This window comes from Elaeis guineensis, chromosome 1 (assembly GCF_000442705.2).
Source record: "Elaeis guineensis isolate ETL-2024a chromosome 1, EG11, whole genome shotgun sequence".
Taxonomy (NCBI): domain Eukaryota; kingdom Viridiplantae; phylum Streptophyta; class Magnoliopsida; order Arecales; family Arecaceae; genus Elaeis; species Elaeis guineensis.
Window position 1 is genome coordinate 179,744,519 of NC_025993.2, and position 22,842 is coordinate 179,767,360.

General features: G+C 37.5%; 2 protein-coding genes across 3 annotated transcripts; one reads left to right on the forward strand and one right to left on the reverse strand.

Annotated features, from left to right (window-relative positions):
- The first annotated feature begins 9,292 nt into the window (after nt 1-9,292).
- Nucleotides 9,293-13,150, forward strand: LOC105036762 (AP-1 complex subunit sigma-1). The gene is made up of 7 exons (XM_073250561.1): nt 9,293-9,427; nt 10,762-10,848; nt 11,841-11,932; nt 12,037-12,145; nt 12,230-12,265; nt 12,351-12,437; nt 12,832-13,150. The coding sequence occupies exons 1-7, from the start codon at nt 9,425-9,427 to the stop codon at nt 12,901-12,903; spliced, it is 486 nt and encodes a 161-aa protein (XP_073106662.1). The 5' UTR covers nt 9,293-9,424; the 3' UTR covers nt 12,904-13,150.
- An 878-nt stretch (nt 13,151-14,028) lies between these two features.
- LOC105040046 (uncharacterized) lies at nt 14,029-21,960 on the reverse strand. Of its 2 annotated transcripts, none has more exons than XM_073250559.1 (6): nt 21,694-21,932; nt 21,233-21,505; nt 20,788-20,890; nt 19,977-20,095; nt 15,392-15,568; nt 14,029-14,933 (listed from the first exon to the last, which is right to left on the reverse strand). In XM_073250559.1, the coding sequence occupies exons 1-6, from the start codon at nt 21,910-21,912 to the stop codon at nt 14,397-14,399; spliced, it is 1,428 nt and encodes a 475-aa protein (XP_073106660.1). In that variant the 5' UTR covers nt 21,913-21,932; the 3' UTR covers nt 14,029-14,396. The 2 variants fall into 2 exon arrangements, with proteins under 2 accessions (XP_073106660.1, XP_073106661.1); XM_073250560.1 differs by lacking the exon at nt 14,029-14,933 and adding an exon at nt 14,996-15,239 and having other exon boundaries at nt 21,694-21,960.
- Between the last annotated feature and the right edge of the window lie 882 nt (nt 21,961-22,842).

Sequence of the window (22,842 nt, forward strand, 5' to 3'; positions counted from 1 at the left end):
CGTCCAGCTCTCCGTTTAGGAAAGCTGTCTTCACATCCATCTGCCAGATTTCATAGTCTAGATGGGCAGCTATCGCAAGCATAATCCAATGGATTTGAGCATTGCCACAGGAGAAAACGTCTCGTCATAGTCTATACCATAACATTGACGATATCCCTTGGCAACCAGACGGCTTTATAGGTCTCCACCTTTCCGTCTGTGCCCCTCTTCCTTTTGAAGACCCACTTACACCCTATGGGTTTTACTCCTTCGGGTGGGTCAACCAATGTCCACACATCGTTGACCTTCATGGACTCCATTTCGGATTTCATGATCTCTAGCCATTTCTCAGAGTCAGGTCTCTGCATTGCATCCATGTAGGTGATCGATCCTCATCATTTTCATCAAGTTCGACAGGATCACCATCCCGGATCAAGAAATCATAGTATCTGTCCGGTTGATGTGGTACTCTACCAGACCGCCTTAAGGGTGCATAATCAATGGGCTCCGGATCTGATCTAATCAAATCTGGTTCAGGTTCAGTAACATGTGTCAGTTTTTCCACCTGTTGAACTTCGTCAAGTTCGACCTTAGAGGCAACAGTTTTTTCACTAAGGAACTCATTTTCTAAAAAAATTGCCTTAAGGCTGATAAACACCTTTTGCTCATCAGCAAGGTAGAAATAATACCCTTTGGTCTCTTTTGGGTACCCTATAAAATTACACTTGTCAGACCTAGGTCCAAGCTTGTCTGTAATTAAACGTTTAACATAAGCCGGACACCCCCAAACCCTAAGGTGCGAGAGTACTGGCTTACGTCCTATCCATATCTCATATGGCGTTTTGGCTACAGACTTACTCGGAACTCTATTTAGAAGGTAACAAGCCGATTCGAACGCATATCCCCAGAGGGAGATCGGCAGACCAGCAAACCCCATCATGGATCGAACCATGTCTAACAGGGTCCGATTCCTCCTTTCAGACACACCATTATGCTGTGGTGTTCCAGGAGGAGTCCACTGAGAGAGAATCTCATTCTCCCCTAGATACGTCAGAAACTCATTGGAAAGGTATTCACCTCCTCGATCAGATCGAAGAGTTTTAATACACTTTCCAGTTTGTTTTTCTACCTCATTTCGGAATAGTTTGAACATTTCAAATGATTCCGACTTATGCTTCATTAAATAGACATACCCATACCTAGATAGGTCGTCTGTGAAGGTTATGAAGTAGAAAAATTCACCTCTTGCACTTGAGCTCATGGGTCCACATACATCAGAATGTACCAGACCTAAGAGTTCACTGGCTCGCTCACCTTTTCCAGTAAAAGGTGACTTGATCATCTTCCTAAGAAGACAGGACTCACAGGTTGGAAGTGATTCACAATCACTAACTTCAAGAATTCCTTCTTGAGCCAACCTGTTTATCCTGTTCTTATTGATATGACCTAGCCTACAGTGCCAAAGGTAGACTTCTGACACATTATCTATTCTAGAGCGTTTACCAAAGTTTTGAACCACATTAACAGGCTGTGATAGTAAGTAAATTCCATTATTTAATTATCCAACAAATATTGTAACACCATTCAAAATGATATTGCAAATATTTTTTTTTATTAAAAAATCATAACCGTACATGGCCAAAAGGCCTACAGAAATAATATTTAATAAAAAACTTGGATAATAGTGACATTCACTCAGAATTACATTACGAGAATTGATTACAAGACTCATAATTCCTAAAGCTAGAACTGGAACTTTGCTTCCATCTCCAACGTTCAGGAATCTCTCGTCTTCATCAAATCTCCTACTGACCTGCAGACCCTGCATCGAATTACAAATATGATAAGGGCTTCCGGTATCCAATACCCAGGCAGTAGTATCACAAATTGAAAAGTTGCAAGGAGTTATCATATAATTACCTTGCTTCTTCTTTGGCCTGTTCGGGTCCAGGGAGGCAATGTATTGAGGACAGTTCCTCTTCCAATGTCCTTGCTTCTTGCAAAAGAAGCACTCCGCCTGGCTCTGGTCATACTTGCGCTTCTTGGTCTGACCCTGTGCTACCGTCCCAGCATGAGATTGCACCTTCTTATTTTTCTTCTTCTTGTTCTTCTTCCCCTTCCCAAAGGGTTGACGACGAGAAGAAGACCCTCCCACTACATTCACCGACTCCTTATGGAGTTGGTGATCCTTCTCAAAGTTCTGCAGCAACCCCAACAATCCGTGGTAGTTTACTGCAGGCTTTGTCATTCGAAAATGAGTAAGGAATGGGAGGAAGGACTTGGGCAAGGAATTAAGGATCGCATCCTTACCGAGCTGCTCGTGCAGAGGAAAGCCCAATTTGCTTAGGCGCTCAATCATCTCGATCATGTACAGTACATGATCAGTGACTGAGGCCCCATTCCTCATCCGAGCATTGAAAATGGCACAACTAGTTTTGTGCCTTTCAACGTCGTCAAGCGTGCCAAAGGAGTCGTTCAACATTTGAAGCATCTCCTGTGGCTGGGCATTCTCAAACCTTCGGCTGAACTCGTCATTCATTGCTGCAAGCATAATACATCGAACGGTGGTGCGGTCATTGAGCCACTTCAAGTAAGTATCTCGGATCGCCTTACTAGCGTTCGGAGCTGGCTCCTCAGGTGCTGGATCCATTACTACATAAAGAATCCACTCATGCTCAAGGATGATTTTCAATTTTCGATACCAGCTATCGAAATTGGATCCCATGAGCTTGTTATTATCTAATAATGACCGGAGCGACAGGGTAGTGGCCATAGCTGCATAAAGGAAAACGAGACCTCTATTAGTACATAAATTAATACTAAAGACTTGGACTTTAGTCTAAAATTTTTTCTAATATTTTTACGAACTGGTAGCCTCATCCTCCAATTCGAGGAATTACTTTAATTCCTTAATGGGTACTAGAATCCACACAGACTACACACGAGCCCAACTTTGGTTGGTCAACCCATGTGCATCTATGGGTAGGTTCTTAACCAGTTGTTTCTCTAAACAACTTCTAGTAATTGATTTTGTCCCAGAACCTAATCAGTAGGCTTTGGCCTCCACTGAAAAGATCTGGTTAGGTCCAACCATTAACATGACTTAATTTAGTGAATCGGACCAATAAATGATCAGGCCCGACTTTGACCGGCCAACCTAACCACCATCAGAAAGACTCAATCAAATTATCATATTATGAATAATAATTCCATTAGCCAATGAGCACCAGGTCTTTGGGCCTCCAATGATCATTGAACTAATGGACTCATTATCATTCACTTAATGGGAGGCTATGACTTAGTTAATTTATAACTTAATCATTTTAGGGACCTAATAATTTTGAAGATTTTATTAAAGAATAGTAGAGAAGAAATCATCCAGCCAATTTCAATCCTCCCACTGACTTCACCAAGTCAGATTAAAAAAGGATTTAATTAAAGCTGGCATTAGGAGCACCTAAATCAGTCACACTGATTTACCTAATGACATGGGTGAGCTCTAATCACCAAGTGATCTAATCAAAATCTAACTTACCAGATTGACCAGGTAAGTGAGATTAGTGGTGGGGATTTGCCATTAACTCATCAATGATCGAATCAATGCGAGTAGCTCCCGCTTAAGAACCACTGGTCAAAACTGCCGAACTTACCTTAGACACCAACTGGTTCATTAGTTTTAATTTTGATCAATTTAGTAAATAGGGCTCCACCGCGTAGTCATGAATTAAGTCCATCTTGGTCTAGTTAAAGACATGGACCCATTCAACTACAACTATTGAAGTTGAGTCTAGAGTATCCTTGACCTAATCTAATTCAACTTTTGATTAGATTTGACCAATTACTCCATTTAGTCCATTTTTTAAGCTAACCTTAGGTCTAACCCAATTATGGACCTAATTCATCTAATCCATTGACCCACAAGTTTATGTAATTATCTTAGGTCTTAATTTACAATTCTAGACCTACTAGACAACACTTAATTCTTTTAATTAAGTACTTGGGCTGATGGGTCAGGGTTTGGCATTTCGAAAATAATTTTCAAATTTTGAAAGATTTTATTTTTTGTTCACCAAATGTGTTGACTCATTCACAAATGGGTCAGCATAATTCATAAACAGCAATCCTATTGCTCATTTCATAACAGAAAATAACTCAAAATAAATCATGAATTTTCTTTTAGATCTAATCTAACACATTCATGATAAATTTTATAATTAAGTCCTTTTGCTGCTTCATCGGCATGGGATATAATTGCATCGGCACCCCTACTGCCATAGGAGACCCCATCGAATGAGAAGAGAGGGCCTTTAAACCCTACTTTTCTCCTATGACCGGACGGCCATGGCAACCAACCCAATTAGATTACTTGCTACTTGGATCAAGTATATCTAAATATACCAATTTCAAAATTTAAATTTTGAATTTCAAATTTCAAATTTTAAATTTCAAATTTGAGATTTCAACCAAATTTCAAATTTTGAATTTTGAATTTCAAATTTTAAATTTTGAATTTCAAATTTCAAATTTTAAATTTAAGATTTCAACCAAATTTTAAATTTTGAATTTCAAATTTGAAACTTCTAACAAATTTCAAATTTTAAATTTTTTTGAATTTTGAATTTTGAATTTCGAATTTTAAATTTAAACTTATAGATTACACCTTAATCTACGCATGCATATGTATATCATATTCTAGAACCATGCTCTGATACCATTTGTAGCGAAAATTTTGTGCAAGGGCAAAATGATAATTTTAAAACTTTTTCAAAATTATTATTTTACAGCAGAATTATTAATTAATCTTATTAATTAATACTAATTAACCCTACACTAGGATGTAAATATGATACAACAGCATGCATTTAAATTTGAAATTCAAATTTGAATCAGTAAATCTTTTACAGTACTGTGTTCAGAATACATCACCTTTTGCGGATAGTCGATCACCGCAATCTGATCACCGTCGGGGGGTTCTGATCATCACGTCGCAGCCACATAAATGTCTGACCTCTGCGGATCGTCCACACGAAGCTCCCATCTGATCAGCTCCTCACGAATGCTAGTTCGTGATTTCACCCTTTTGATGGCAGATGTTGATCGAACTCCTTCGATCAATGTGTGCCGACTCCTCGGATGCTCTGGATCATTTGCACGATTGCTTGAGAGGCTGATGAATCTCTTCCTAAAATTTGATGGACTCACGACCCTCATGGCACACCAATCTCACTTCCCAAACCCTAGGTAGAAATCCTAGGGTACACACTAGAAATCCTGCGCTCAATTTTCTTTCTTTTCTTTCTTTTTCTCTCGGAAGGTTTTGGACCTTCACCTTACGCACAAACTTTTCTCACACCCCAAAGTTTCTCTTCTAAAATTTCTACGCACGTCCCACCTTTCTCTTCTTTTTAAAACAACGTTGAACGTGTCTTATCCGCGTGAGAGGATAAAGATAAGTGGTTGCACATTTGAATTCAAATCAAATTTGAATTCAAATGCAAAACCAACTCATCCCTATCCACTTGTGCGTGAGAAGAGAAGGGGCGTGAGTTGATTTGTGCATGGAGAGTTTACACGAGAAATATTTTCTCGTGTAAAATATGGGGCGCACAAGATAAGACCATGGCGCATGGATTAGTTGGTTGCTCATTCAAATTCAAACTTTCTTTTGAATTTGAATGGCCAACCAACTTATTTTTATCCAGATATTTGGCGCACAAGGGTGGGCATGGGATGGCTTCTGCGTGGAGAAAATTCATGAGAAGTTGCTTCTCGTGAATTTAAATATGCACAGAAGAAGTGAGGTGGCGCAGGGAGAAAAGTCAAGGTGGTTTGAACCTAATTGAGCCAACCTAATCTAAATAGGTTAAGCACAATTAGAATAAATTAAATCCAACTTAATTAAGCTTAATTAGGCTCAATAAAATTCTAATCAAATCAGAAATTAACTAAACCTAACCCTTGATCAAATCAGGGACTAAACCACCTTAGTGATTAGGTCAACATTTAACCTAATCGGGTCAATCCAAACTGAATCCAATTCAATTAGACTTGATCCAAAAATAATTACTCAATCAAATTGAGTTAATTAGCGATCAAATCACTAATTAAATCTCTCATAAATATTGAGTCCAAATCCGATGGGCAATCAAGCATCAGAGACCATCGATATGAAACCCTGATCAAAGAGTTCAAATTTCAAATTCAAAATTTAAAATTCAAAATTTTAACCCCGGTACCCAAAATGTGTGAAACTCATGATCAGAGAATCCTAATTCTCAATCATAGAGTCTCAGACACATAAGACTCATAATCAGCCATCTGATCAGAAAGGAACTACTAATGTGTGTGACCCCGCAGGTTCGAACCTAAGCTGGTAGCACAGGAACCAATTCTTGTACTAATCGAAGTGACCATCTAGCAATGGTACCCGATGATCGGATAGGTCGAATAATCGCAATCACAACATTCAGAACCTACGTGAATATGGTTACCGTATAATTCATCCCTTTTGACCCCTGTGTTTAGGACGACTCAGGGTTAAACTGTCAACCCTGATGATATCATCCGAATTATGCTCAACTCAATTAGTCCTGTGACTCCTCACTAGGACTACCCTGGTCAAGGTTTTGCTAAATTGAAATACGACTGTACACAGCTCCTAAACTGGAGTGGTCAATCCCATCTTGACACACGCACCAACAAGTCAAGTACTTGACTACACCCAGCAGCCTTCCGTCATTGAATTAGAAATTCAGGTAGTCCAGTGCTTAAGTGCAGTGAGTTGCTTGCAAGTCACCGTGGCGGTCTCAGGTCGGAGGGACATTTATACCCATATCCCATCGGAGCAAATCTTGACAGCAGAAATAGCTCCAGAGTTGGTCACGTTCAGTGCAGATGTACCATTATATCTCACCTGTATGCCATACCAGTGTCTCCACACTCTTTGGTTATGAGGACAACCAACCCATATGGCACACAACGACCTATGCTCGATAAACGTTGTCGTCCTTGGTAACAACGTATCATTTGGTTGCGAACATGTTTAAGGACTAAGCGACAAATCCTCCTTTGTCGAGTCTAAATAGTCCTAAGGACTTCACCACAACACAGGAGTTCATTAGAAGATGAAACATTTGTGATGAAAAAATATCAAAATAACTTTTATTTATTTATAATTCATGTACTAATACAAAAGGAGCACAACCGTCAACAGGCTGACGATTGGCTTTGGGATACTATTCCCAACATATGAGGCCAGCTCCACTACCTTGTGCATTAGATGCTCCATCAATGTGTAGCATCCAGATCGACTTTAAGTCAGATTTGGGAGTGCTAGCTTCTTTTATTGTGTTTTCATTTGTATCTTCTGGCTTATTATCGAATATAGTACATTCGGCGATAAAATCGACTAGGACTTATGCCTTCATGGATGGTTGTGGGCGATATTGAATGTCGAACTTGCTAAGCTTCATTATCCACTTTGCCATCCAACCTGACATGTCAGATCGATGTAAGATTGTCTTCAGCAGCTGATCTGTCAGAACTACAATCGGATGGGCTTAGAAGTACGGACGAAGTCGTTGCGCCGATATGATTAGGGCGTAAATCATTTTCTCCGTCCTTGAGTATTGGACTTCAGTATTGTGAAGTACTTTGCTGGTGTAGTAGACTGGTCGATGGATTCAGTTCTCATCCTTCTGGACGAGTACTGAACTAACTGCTTCTGCTGAAGTTGCCAAGTAGAGATACAATGTCTCTCCGATCCTTGATTTTGTGAGCAAAGGTAGAGAAGCCAAGTATTGTTTCAAGTCTTCGAAGGATTGTTGGTATTCATCCGACTATGAAAAATCTTTCATTTGCCGCAAAGTTTTAAAGAATGGCAAGCATCTCTCGACTGACCTAAAAATAAATCGGCTGAGTGCAGCAATTATTTCGTTGAGTTGCTGTATCTCTTTCTTTGAACTCGGATGCTTTATGTTGATAATGGCTTTAATTTTTTCGGGATTAGCCTCGATTCCTCATTGTGAAATAAGAAATCCGAAGAATTTTTCGGAGGTTACCCCAAATACACACTTAGTCGGATTTAATTTTATCTGATACCGTCGGAGTGTGTCGAAAGCTTCCTCTAGATCCCGAACATGATCTGAAGTTTGAGGACTCTTCACCAACATGTTGTCCACATATAGTTCCATATTTTATCCGATCTGTGTCTTGAAGATCTTGTTGACGAGCCGTTGATAGGTAGCGCCGGTATTTTTCAGACTGAAAGGCATTATTTTGTAGCAGTATATGTCTTTGTTGGTCACAAAAGCCGTATGCTCTTCATCTTCTGGTGCCATACGGATTTGATTATATCTAGCGAAGGCATCCATAAAACTCAAAAGTCGGTGGCCAGAAGTCGCATCAACCAATTAATCAATCTTCGGTAATGGGAAGCTGTCCTTCGGACAAGCTACATTCAAATCAGTATAGTTGATGCAGATCCTCCACTTTCCATTGATTTTTTTTATCATTACCATATTAGCAAGCCAGTCGGGATATGTAGCTTCTCTGATGATGCATGCTGCAAGGAGTTTGTCGACTTCTTCATCAATGATCTTTTGTCTTTCAGGAGTAAAAAGTCGTTTCTCCTGTTTCACCGATTTAATAAAATTGATTTAGGATTAGCTCGAAAATCTAAAAGCATAGCCAAGTCCGAAACCAAGTGATCTTCCATAACATGATTCCTAATTAAGCAAGCCTAAAACTTGAGTAATACTAAGCAAGGTCCTGCAAATCTAATTCAATAAAACTGCAAGATCAACCAATTAGCTGGGCCCAAATTATGTCTCTCTAATTGAATTGGAGAGGTCTAATCTCCTAACCGCCAGCATTCATTCATCCGGATTGTAACTTTTGTGTAAAAAAATGATTGAACTTAGTTCGTAACATCAACTATTATATTACATTTTGCATAGATCTTAAGGCATTCTAATCCTTTTATTCAATTTATTGGTACAGCTCTCAAAGTTGCCATTTGTTTAATGGTTCATGTTGCGAAAATAAAAACTCATTCTTTTGTGAAAGATACAATCCGAACCTACAGTACAGTGGGGCTTGTTGTCTCATTTACGTTATCATGGCCATCCAATCATGGTTGTTAACAACCGAGTCCTAATCAGATATTGAATCTTTCTAAGTCAAACTCAAACTCCGGATCCAAACTCAATTACGCCAGGAAGTTGGATCAAAAATTTCAGAAGCGGGTCGGATCTCCGTTATCGGGTTCATTTTGTGGCACCCCTCCCCGATGGTCGCTTATTCAAGGGCGACCCGGATCCGATAATATAAGGAACAACGAAATTCGAGGTAACTCCAGTCTTTCTCCGTTCTACCGAGGAGACTCTTTGCTGGATCGAAGCTCAGAGGGAGAAGAACGATAGAGGGCCGATCGATTCCCAGAAAAATGGTTTGCTCGCTTATATCGATCTCAAAGTATTGTTTGAATCGAAACATTTTCTTGTTATCGAAGTGAATTTCTCGCTCTGATTTAGGATTTAGGGTTCGTGTGTTTGTTTGGATGAATTGTACGTTGTATTGAAATCATTGTAGATCCGAATGGAATGATTTGGTGTGGCAATGGATCAGCAGATTCAAGTTGATTTCTTGAATCATGCGAACGTCTATGTCTCGTTGATTTATTTGTGTTATGGTTAATTCTTTTGTTTGCTCTCTATCGGAAGAGATGGAGTTGTCCGCATCATGATGTGATCCTTAGATTATTGATTTCATTTTAATACCATTTTATATTTGTGTTTTAAAATGACATTTTGGAGTTTTAAGTTTTTCTGATGGGCCTCCTTTTAGATCTTGGAGTGCACTAGGATGATTTGTAGTGAGGATCTTGTTAAATAATTTGATGGGTCGTCATTTAATCCGAGTGTTTGGGAGCCTTTCATTTATATTTAATCCGTGCGAGCGAGCGAGCGATTATTGCCGTTTCCCTCATTTTCCCTTTATATATTTTTTCAGAGTAGTAAATATTGAAAGTTTAGAAAGGAATAATGAAAGAAGAATTTGGCCATTAGGGGCACGAGAGAAGGTGCCGGGAATGTAAGGTTAGAGTAGTAGTGAGGAGAATGCCCGGGAGATGCGTGGAAAGTCTAGGTTTATAGTGTTAGAAATGGGGGACATCAAAGGAATTTTGGTGGTTGCATTTAAGTGGGAGTAGAAGATAAAATGGTGGACAAATCAGGGTGGTACGATAATGCGAATCAGTATAGCCAGCATCATCCAAGCTTTATCCGATCAGATATGCAGGTGGCTATGGAGAAAAGCTCCATTCATGAAGGCCCTATGTAGCAAATTTATGAATTTTATAATAACGAGAGTAGCTTATTGTCTATCCTCTAGTTATTGGTCCATACATTTATATGTACACTAGTCATGGAAGATGAATAAAATGTATAAGAAAAGAAGATAACCATCATTTGCAGGAATTCTTGAACTGCAGAGATAAATTTAGGTAATAACGCATCGGAGCACTAATTCTGCTCTGCTCCTTCACCTCTTGCTGGAAGATAGTTGCAGTTTTGTCCTTATATTGTGTGTCTGATTGCACATGCCTTTTCACCGTGTGAGATGATTGAATTGCGTGAAAAGGAAATCTGATCATGAGAGAGAGAGGGGGGGGGGGGATTTCACTTCTTGTTGCTAATTTAGATTTTCTACTTGCTTGGAGACCTTCGCTGCTGTTCTTATTTTGCATGTCTAATAATTTATTTCTTTTTTTGTTCTTCCCAGATCCATTTTGTAATTTTAATTAGTCGACAAGGAAAGGTTAGATTGACAAAATGGTACTCCCCGTATTCACAGAAAGAAAGAACCAAGGTATGCTGTTCTATAAAATTTTATCATCCAATGTTTTCGATGTATTGCTACTTTCTGTTGTCCCTGATCTCTTAACTTATTTTATTGTTTCATTTCTTGGTTTCAAAAGCTTATCTTGTGTAAAATTTACCATTTAACTTGTGGCTTCAGAAGTGGAACTGTTTTCCTTCAGTAATATCTGTGATAACCAGATTGTCTTGTGGCTTTCTGAACATTGTTATCCTCTCCTATGTTTCTGTATCTTTTATATCTAATCCAGGTTTGCATTTGAATTAATGCTTCTGTTTGTTTTTCACCTGTTTCAAGAAATGCAATTTGTGTCTAGCTGAATATATATTTCGAGATTTGTTTTCTGCTTATGTATTTGATACCCGGACTTGACTGATGGGAAGATGATGGAAAAGAAACTAGTGCAATTTTTCCTTCATGGTGGGTTCATCACTTCTATCATGTTCCGCTTTATCTAGGAAATGCATGCCTACTCAAATAGATAATTTTTGTGTTTGGCTAATGGCTGGCTTTCGTTCATTTTAAGACCTTAGGTGTCAATGACTGATGTCATGGGGCTTCTTGATGCTCTCTTGATACCAAGACATAAAATGGATCCTGAATTGATGGGCTAAGGACTTGTTTTATATTCTCAAGTAGATGTTACATTTCCATGTTTATCTAAATAGGTAATTTTATGTTAAGCTTACCATTGCATTTGTAGCTTCGAATTTGACATTTTTGGTCATTCTATTGGGCATGCTAGTTTGTCTGTTATAGAAAGAAGGTCTATGTACCATCCTGAAGAATCAGTAGTATAAATGAAGTGATATTTTCTTGATATCCTGTATCACCCTTCCTCCCTGATATGTTTGAATTGAATAAGCAGAGAAACTTCGAACTTTCATTCCATTTATGTGCTTCCTAAATTGGTTCCGGTTAACCAGAGCCATTACAAACGTTCAGTTTATGGGCTTCCTAAATGCTTTCATTGTCTTACAAAGGTCATTCGAGAGCTCAGTGGAATGATTCTTACACGAGGTCCAAAACTCTGCAATTTTGTTGAGTGGAAAGGATACAAGGTTGTATATAGAAGGTAGTGTAATGTTAAAACTAATATCCACATGTCCCTTTCAAGGTCTGCCAATTTTTTGTGCTGTTTGCTGGGGTTACCAAATAATGTTCTTTTTACATCTACAGATATGCCAGCCTCTACTTCTGCATGTGCATTGATGCAGATGACAATGAACTGGAAATACTTGAAATTATTCATCATTTCGTTGAGATATTAGATCGATACTTTGGCAGTGTGAGTTGACTGTTTTATAATTATATACTCTTGATATGTCAACAGCATTCCTATATAAAATTATCATTTCTTACACTTTTTCAGGTTTGTGAGCTTGACTTGATCTTCAATTTTCACAAGGTATTGCCCTATATTGGCATTTAATTAGGTCAATTTTCATCTTTGTTTTCTGCTCTAACATCTCTGGCACTTCCTTTATGGGCAGGCATACTATATATTGGATGAGATTCTGATTGCGGGTGAACTTCAGGAGTCAAGCAAGAAGACTGTTGCACGGCTAATTGCTGCACAGGTAAATAATTACAAGTGTTCTGTTCAGATATCACCTTGATATCAGTTGATGTTTCATCCTGCAATCTAGGAACATTTCAACAGTATTTCTTATTGACCGTTTATGACAGATGACAATTCACTTTCATCAGATTGCATTTCATATAATTGTCAGAGCATAAAAAATAGGTAGAAATAAAAAATAATTATTTAGCAAACATGTGGGAGGATGATATTCCTCAGTTGCTTAGGGAAAAAAAATTACGGTTTTCACTTATTTACTGTTCTGTTATTGTCATTTTGATTATCTAGCTCTCTACTAATGACCATCAAGGAGAGGAATAACAAGACTGGTGCGCTTACAGAGTTCCTTTATTAGAAAAATGTTGTTTTGACAATTTGAATTTGGTCTGCAGGATTCATTGGTGGAAACAGCCAAAGAGCAGGCTAGTTCAATTAGCAACATGATTGCTCAGGCTACCAAGTAGAAAATCTGGTCGTTTTGTATCAAAATTGATGTTGTTTGTTCTTAACTTCATTTTCATGGAGTATATTGGTATTATACTAGTATAATTTCTTTTGCTTGTGCTAAGACAATCTTATGGTTTATTTGAAGTGAGGACCATGTAATGCAAATATCGTTTGCTCTAGCTGGTAGTTTAAATTTAAGTAGAGAAGCCTGTATACATGGATTCAACTTTTATAGTATGAAGTTTATCATCATCATCATCATCATCATCATCTTGTCAACAACGCTGTGTCTGTCATGTAATGGCTCCCGTTTCATCAGGCAACTCTGTGACTGAACTTTCGACCAAAAAAGAAAAAAAAAAGAAAAAAGAACTCTGTGATTGAACTTGGGCCTCGGGCTAGAGAAATAATCATATTAAAAATGCCAGGTCAAAAACTTAAACGAATTCTTATAAAAAAAAAAAAAATTGGAACGAAAGTTTTTTGAGCAATTCTGTGTCTGGTGATAATGTTTTTTTTTTTTTTTTTGGAAGTTGTGTTAACGTAGATGTTCAGCCGCCGGATATTGATAGAATTAAATTAGAAGCTCTTGCTGATTGGATGGCAGGATATTTCCAGTATTTAGTATTTTCAGGGTAAAGGCTAAAATCAGTTGCAGGACGCTAGTCTTGGGTCTTTTGCAAGTGTCTCATCGTTAATGGCATAACAAAGTTCTTGCGGTGGAGTACTAAAGACTTTGGTAGTGGGGTTAGCTTGCCAGATGCTCAAAACTGTCATGGAATAGTCTTATTCAGATAAGTCCGATAAATAGATTTATTTGGATAATAATAATCCCTTAGAATAATGAAATAGAATTATTCTATAGCACAGAGAGATCTCATCCTCCCTCCAATTATAATTTTGCCTCTATCCACTCTTTAAACACGCCAGAAAGGAGGAGTGCAATATTATCCTTGTAATAAAATCCAAATAATTATGAAATGGATGCACTCATTTATTTCTCCACTTATCTCTCCAACCAAATGCCAAGAAAAACTTATTTCATGGAATGGATCATCCTAATAATAATAGAGGGGACTACCCTCCCAAATTTATCCCCTCTACCAAGCGCGGACTTAAAGAATGGCACCCATTCTAGAAGAAAATTAAACAAATAAGAGATTATCTTTAAATAATATGGAAAACATATGTTCACTGTGTGTAGTTAATTATCCAAAAAAATATTACTATCCTGCAAACCATTGGACAAAAACTCACATATCAACCATGTTAAATTTTATGCTGCTTTCTGATGCTGAACAATGCCGATGGCTTCTGGGCTTTGTTGGAGCCGTCCAGCTGTCTTCAGTAGTCTTTGGAAACACTTGCTTTATAGAAAATACAGTACATAAAACCAAGATGCACAATAAAGCTATTAAACTGAGATGTTGTGTCGGGTGTCTTCTTGGGGGTCTACACATCGCTTTAGAGCAATCATTATAACTCATCAATTGTTTTCTTTATTTCTCTTTCATATTGAAATGGTTTCACAACCATTGTCATCTTTTCCAAGTTTGTCAATCAGTAATTCCATCATTCTTTTATACATAGGCATATAGTGATCATGTATCATAGTTCGTGATAGCCGAATCTTACCATATAAATCTCTTGGAGTTTCATAGATACCAACATCTGTATCACTAATAGCATCCTTGCCTGAGTTAGAAGCCAATGCTTGCAGCATAACCATATGCATGATTCTACCAGGAGGATAGAACTGGTGCATCTCTGCTGATGATGGCAGTTTATGTTCTGCAGCTGTTTTTAGCACCATGCTTTCCTCTTCTACTATTTCCTTCACAGCAGCTGCTTCTTCTTCTCGAGCTTCATCATTTCTGTGAAGATCCTTTTCCAACTCAGACCACAATTCACCTTCAGTCATTTCTTCTACTAATGTGGCACTAGAGCTTTGATCAACGTGCTCAAGTTTATCTATCCCAGCTGGCTTCCCGTCATATGAGCCACTTGAGACAAACTCTGCTTCGTCCAGCACTGGTTCTGTGCTGACCTGTTCAATCATAAGAGAGGAGGAGTTACTTCCAAATGTGAGATGAGAGCCAAGTTCTATCATCTTAGGGCTTGTAACTGTGCCAACAACATGTTCAGGAGCATCCTTTGATGACTGTGAAGACAGGAAGCGTGGCTCCTAACTACAGCTTTTACATTAAGGATCGGCAGATGGAAAAGGAATGATCCATATTTCATACAGAAGACAACACTTAGTGTGATAAGATAGGTGATTATCAATATAAGAACTATTCGACTGTCAGCCACCAGGAGAACATATATTTAGCCTCTGAAGCTTATACGGAAGCTGCATTGATCAAGGGGAACAAACAGCAACATGTAAAGTATCTAAAATCAGAAATCCACTGATCAATGAAATTAGAAAAAGAAAAAATCCATGTGCAGAATCATATTGTCAGCCAATCGAGATAATCAATTGAAAAATTCAGATGACTTCACCTCAGAACTGTTGGACACAGGTTGTCGAAGTGTATCAGTGCCTCCAACCCTAGCTCTCGAACGGGATTTCCATGGAAGATGAGATCCTAAAGTGGTCACAGAGCGATATATAACATTTAAAAATCTTGTTTGTTTAATGCGATCTCTTAGATCATTTAGCCATGATGATGCTGTGACCTGCATAAAGAAACAATTGAGTATAAACAACTAATAAGAGAAATGAAAATTAAAAAAGAAAAGAAAAATTGGTGCAGGAGCAATGCTTGACATATCTATAATAAGCAACAAGGCACGTAAAATTGAAGACATGGCAGCTCGCAACAGATATATACTAAAAGAAGAATGTAGAAAGATTTTAAAGATTATGCAATATTGTGTAAACACCGAGTTACAACACGATAAGCTTTTTGAAATACGTAATATATTCCTTGTTCACATTCAAAGAAAACCATGAGAGGACTTGGCAGGGAAGAGGGATGGAGGTACACAAAGAAGGGGCATTGAGATGTGGCGGGGTTTGAAATCTTAAGAGTCTTGAAACCAAAACCAAAGTAACAAGAGGTTGGGATTCAAGCATGTTGGGTAGATGCACTTGACGGGTAATTTCATGTGGAGGAGTCCGATATACTACTACTTGTAGTACAGGAGTGGAGGATAGGCAAACTTGGTTAGTATAGTTGTTACCTTTATTACCTGCTACACTTTATTACCTGGATTTGTTTGACAAATTAATATAGTTGAATATCAAATTTCGGATGCTTCTGAAATTTACAAGTTCTAGATATCTGGGAATGTGAATAACTTCATGAAAACACTAGTCAGACTTTACATCATGAGCTTGTTGACTATAAAGAGAAAACTAAAAGTAGGTTAAACATACTAAGGCCCCATTTGGCTAAACTTTTGGAGGGCCAGAAAGCACTTTCTGGCCCTCCAAAAGCACTTTGGATGGTTAGAGTGGTATTTGGTAAAAAAATATGGAAGCTATTTTAGCTTTACGAAAAAGCTAAAAATGTCTATTTGAGAGAAGCTCTATTTTGGAGTTTTTTCCAAAAGTATACATCGGGAAGTTGTTTTAACTTTATAAAATTTTACTTTTTTGACCAACATACCCATGGAACAATCCCATAATTACACTTATATCCCTATAAAATGTAATGCACAGAAACAACTTTTAAGAACCCTAACGTAGAAAGGAATTCTAATCGTCCTCAGCTCCTTTCATCCTAGGATCAAGATATTTTTTCTGCACAAAAGGAATCATAATTTGTCTCGGCTCCTTCCATTTCTACATAATCAAGTTATTCTTTTTTATTTTTCTCTGTTTGTTTGGATTGTAGATTTTTTTTTTAAAATTTTCTGGATTTGTCTCTCTGTGCGATTGTTTTCTCCGATTTTTTTCATTTTCGTGATTGTTTTTTTTTCCTTTCCGTGTCTGTCTCTCTATCTCATTATTTTGGCATCTCTCCATCTTTTATTCCGATGATCCATTGCCCCATCTCTATCTTTTCTCCCAACATGATGAGAGAAGGGAGTCTGCAGTCCAAATCTTCCGTGATTCCTTTCTTTTGACTAGGAGCTAAGAGTCCTTTTTTGGTATATATCTAGTATATATGAGATAGGATGTGGAATGTTAACTGTGAGTCTATTTTAATTGTGAGTTTGTTCCTATTTTAATTATTTTTTATTTTTATATGTGAGACAAATAAGAACCAACATGATGAGAAGAGGAAGCCTAGAGTCCAAATCTTCTGTGATTTCTTTCCCATTTTGATCGGAAGCCAAGAGTCCAACTTTTTTTTTGATATAACTCTAGTATACATGAGACGAGTAGTGGAATGTTAAAGTTCTACAGCACTTTAGAAATGTAGTTACTAAACAACAATAGTTTTTTCTAAAAGTTTTACTTTCCAAAAGCTCTACTTTCAAAAGCTCTATTGTCAACAGCAATCTCAAACAGGATCTAAATATTGGCCTGTTTGGCATCACTTTTTAATTTTATTTTTAATAAAGTTACAAAACCCAGACAAAAAAATATGTTTGGTGCTATTATTTTTATTTGTTATTTTCAAAAGTGACTTTTGTTATTTCTTGGAAACATGAAAGTAAGAAATTTTTATCTTTAATATTTTAAAAAATAAAAAACTCATATTTGTTATCACCACCATCAAGACAACCTTTGTACCATCTCTGCCACCACTGCACATTGCTGCTAATGCCAACACCACCCTCACCATCCCTGCTACACTATAACCATTGATGCCACCAACATTTGTTGCCTCCGCCATATAGTTGTCACTTCCCCATCATTGCTTCCTCTGCCACACCAATGCAGTCGTCATCTCTGCCTATGTTGCTACCATTGTCACTCCCTCCACCACACCACTATCGCCCCCATCAGCAACATTATTGTTGCCTCTGCTAGCATTATTGGCACTACCACAACCTCCACCACCATCACAATGTTTATATTTTTAAAAATAATTCACTATAGTAAATATTTTATATTTAAAAATTAAAAAATAGAAATAAAATTCTTATTTTCTATTTTTGAAAATATAAAATGCTATGAAAGGTGATAAGCAAATAAGCAACTAGGTAGCTCATATTCAAACCTATCCATGGGCCAGGCCGTGCTGGGTTCAAGCTGAGCTTTGCCCAAGTATTAACACAATAATTTAGGCTTGGGCTCTTCTTAGCTTGACCTTGGACATGCTTTCTAGGCCCAAGCCTAGCCCTTACTCAGGCTTCAGGCTTTGGGTCGAGCCTCGGGCTTCCTAAACATTTTCTCAATTTATAAAAAATAAAAAAAATACTAAAAAATGCTGATATGAACAAAAAAATATTTTTAATGGCAATTTCAAAATTCAAAATCAAGTACTATGAGATTCTAGATCTTCTCCCATTAAGTTTACATATTAATAAAATCTATGGTTTAATCATGAAAATCTAGTATTAAAAAAAATTTCGGGCTAAGCTGGTCTTGGGCTGGGCGAAACCTAGTATTTGTTTAAAAAATCACCAAGGTCACTAAACCATCGTGGATATCAGGTGTCCACATATATTAAGTCAAAAGATATATTGAGTTGGAGGGAGATAGGGGTTTTCTTCATGGCTCAAGAGATTGAATAGACAAGGCCCCACAAGTTGTTAATTCATCGCTAGCGAATTCACACAAAAAGGAGCAAGGAATTCTCAATGGAAAAGGTGCTCTCTAAACTAAATGCAAAAGCTGTTTTCCATCAGATGGTTGTTCATGCAACTCCACTCTAGGCTTGGGTTATATATCCAAAAAGGTCCGCTCTCGACCATTCCACATGCTGCCTAGCAAAGATATGGTTATCTAAAGTGGATTCTCTCTTTTGTAGTTGATGTTGAACCCATTGGACCAAGCTAAACTCAGGTAGGGCTTTGGTCCCCAAGCTTGAGCTTGGCCGGTTTTATAAACAAGCTTATTTTTCAGGCCTGACCCGGGCCCTTGGCCCAAGCCCACCTAAAAGGCTTCAGGCTTGAGCATGTCGGGTGGTCTACCCACAATAATCCACATATTATTCTCAAGTTTTAACAAATCCACAAACATTATTATGATATGCTACATAGGAGATTACATAAGCTGACTTGCAAGTACAGAAAGTATAATAAAGAACTTAGCTTGGGTGATCTTCAAAATGATACCACTCATGCATAACACATCATAACATGTTAGACACTAGCATTGTCCAAAATATTGACATTAGACAATACCAAAATGTGTACCACTTCCAAAATTTATAGATCTATCCACGACTACAAATGCATGGGAGAGAAGAACCTATTGCTTATACAATAAAATGTTATCAAGAATCCACCACAACGCCACATGAATGCAGCAACACATTCAGGAAAACCAAAAACAGTTACCAAGAAGAATAGAAGATAGTCATGATAATGTTGGCATCGATAGTTCACATAACTTCACTTGCTACCATCATCTAAATGTCAAAACCATGTCAACTAATAATAGCATCTACTTTTCCGAAGGAATAAGGCTAATCTTACAAAGAAGAAGAGAAGATGGTCATGATAATATTAGCATCGATGGTTCATAATAATTCACTTGCTACTATCATCTAAATGTCAAAACCATGTCAACTAATAGTATCTACTTTTCCGAAGGTATAAAGCTAATCCTTCATGTAATCAAATATGCTGACATTTTGTTTGGATGCAGGACCACCATGGTCTAATAATCTGATGCTGACGATTCCTAGGTTACTAAGAAGGCAACCCTGTGGATGAGTCTCCTGCCACAATGGAGTCTGGGAAGATTTAGATGGAAACAACCTTGCCCCCACGTGCAGAAAGGTTGTTCCAATGTTTCAAGCCCATTGATAACCAGGTCATAACGGGCAAACTTACCATTGCACCAACGCCACCTTGTGTACTTCTATAGGTTATTAATGTTACAAAAAAGGGGAGACACTATGCATCAATATCAACATTCCTTTCCTTCCACTATATACACCCATCTTTCAATAAGCAGGTTAAAAGAGCAACACTAGTAAATGAAAACATAAAAATCAGATCAAGGTTATGATGAAGGCACCTCAGAACGGAGGTTGTCAATAGAAGCAGATGAAAATGTGGGCACCAGGTCAGATCCATTGATAATAGTTGTAATGAAATGTTTACCCGACTCCGCCAAGTCCCATGTCATGCAGGCAGCTATAGAACATAAAGTTTGGAAGTTAGGAAAGTCTATCTTAAAACTACATATATAATAAGTTGTTCACACAGTCATATGCAGTTGTGGATTTAGCATATAGTAAATCAATTAGTTTAGTTCATTTATATATACAATGTTCCATTATTACTAGACAATTGCAGTTAAATAAGAATTAACCATTCAAAATATGCGTAGGCTATTGCATTGGCACAAATTCACATAAGAAATCACTTGCCAAGATACAGCATTGTTATTGAATGGTTCTATGTTTGTGAAGGGGAATGGTGATCAATTATATAAAGTGACATTACTATAAAAATGTCATATGCTCACAATGCCTCATAGCTGTTGTCATCTTTTGATCCACCAGCATAGCATGTAATGCCAAACATCCATTGCCACTGCAAAAGATCAATACGAGAGAGAGAGAGAGAGAGAGAGAGAGAGAGCATGATAAGGATCAAGGAGTATTGTCTAATTGGGCAGTAATATTATTATATATAAGAAGAATTCTTGTGAACTTCTGACAAAGGGCACTAAAAGAGGCCAGATACACAAACTGAAAAAGAACAAAATTTTAGATAACCATAACCATCAACCCTTGTCCCAATTCTACAATCCCTTATTTGACAAAGAGACATATATTTATTCATTAGATCAAGACAAGATTTAATGTTCAGTAGATACATGCCTGGAGCAAAAGTAACACATGTGCTTGATGAGAATTCTTTATGTTCCCGAAGAATATATGTTAAAAGTGCAGCAGTGCCACCACCAAGTGAATGCCCAATGATCTAAAAATCAAAAGTAAATATTACCTCTATGTTTAAATATATAAATTTATAAGCATGGCATTTTAGATTGTGTATATTATGAAGCAGTGGTGCAAAAAGATATTATATGAAGTGAAGAAACTAAGAAATAAAATTTGGTGTCTGTTTAACAATTCATACTAGCAAACCCTGAAAAGGATTTTCTTCACAACAATTCTTGCATCTATAGTTGCTCTGTTTTGAAATTGTGTGGTACTCCCAGCAAACTTTAACTCCAAGATTCATGCTTAGGGAAAAGGTGCAACAAATTAAATTTGCCATGCTGAGCTTATTTGGTATGCTTATGAAATTAGAAAAATCTACCTTGATATTGAAATCTGGATATTCATTAACTGCCTTAAGGAGCGTGGAGGTGGTACATTTTGCAATCCAACGAGCTGCAGCAACCATCCCACAGTGTGCATAGCCTAAGACTGGACTACTGACAATGCCTTCATGTAAAACTGAATGGTGAAAAGGAACGACTGCACCCGTTGCCGCTGTCAGTGTATCCTTAATGCTATGCGTTCCTCGGATTAAGAGAAGAAAACATTTGGAATTTCTATCACGTAAAATTGCGAATGAGGGCTTCAGAAGCTGCAAAGAGTTGAGAAGCAATTTAGGCTAACTTTAAGATCGTAGGGTTTAGTGTAACTGGATCAACAGAATCAAGAAACACTAGATACCATGACATTGAGAAAAGAAGAAACCAAAAGAAGTAAGCAGGGAAACAGGGGGGAAACTAACTAATAGAGGGCTATTTGCCTATTCCAATACTTACGCACCCCTGCCTTAGGCTCTTGAAGAAGGACATCTTCTTGGGAATACCCAGCATACTCCAAGAATACTGGAAATGGATTCTTTGAGAACCACATGCAAAGGTTTAGCAACCTTAAGAGATGAATCAACTCCACCATAACTTCACGGCCTTTCAGTTCTGTGCAATTATTTCCAGCATACACTCTTGCAACTTGTAGATTACCCTGAAACAGCACATTAGACATTGCATTCTGACATCATCAATTTCTCTTATCAAATGTCATAATATATAATTGCTTTATAATATTTAGTACAATTACATTATCTACTCAAACAAAACTAAAACTTTTTGAGCATAGAATGATGCAATAGAGCTATATGATCTGCACAACTACTATAGGAAATGAATCCTCTCCATTGACACCAAAATCTGGTTTGCTTATATTATTTCCTAGTTTCATGGGCCAACTGAACTTGGCACTTCCACAACAAAGACAGTGCACTTAGCAGATGTTCTATATTTATCTTTTTTTCTCCTTCCTACCTTCCCCATTCGCTGATCACATAATCTAAACCCTTGAAACAAGTCTGACAACCAAATTAAGGAAAAGCATGAAATGAAGGTCTCCCACATTTTAGATCTTGTATGACACACAACATCAAACCATGAGCCATGAGACCAGAATCCCACAATGCTAATCAAGAAATCGACCCTAGAGCTACACTATAGTCAAAATTGAGTGAGTATGCGCATGACCACTGTCAACTTTCAGATGGCTTATACTAAATAGGACCCAAAAAAGAGAAGCGGCTCCAAAATTGCATCCACCACATTATTAGCAATATTTTTTGATGTAACTTATTTGCAGTACTGCTATTTCCTGTCTACAAGACTAACCAACCGCGATGGATTATTAAAGTATCACCTACATGAAGACAATTTAAGTCGACAACAATTATTACTTTCCTTTTCTCAGCTCTTCACCCAATATTAGACTATAATGGGTGGAATTTGGCAGAGGTCACCTCAAGATATAGAAAATTAATCTCAAATAAAAACGGACAAATAAAAAAAATCCAGTTTTTATAAGGTTTCGAGCAGGCTTCTTACATGTTCTGATGGAAGTCATATAATTGATTATAATTGTCTCAACTTGGAACCAAAGAAAAGCAGA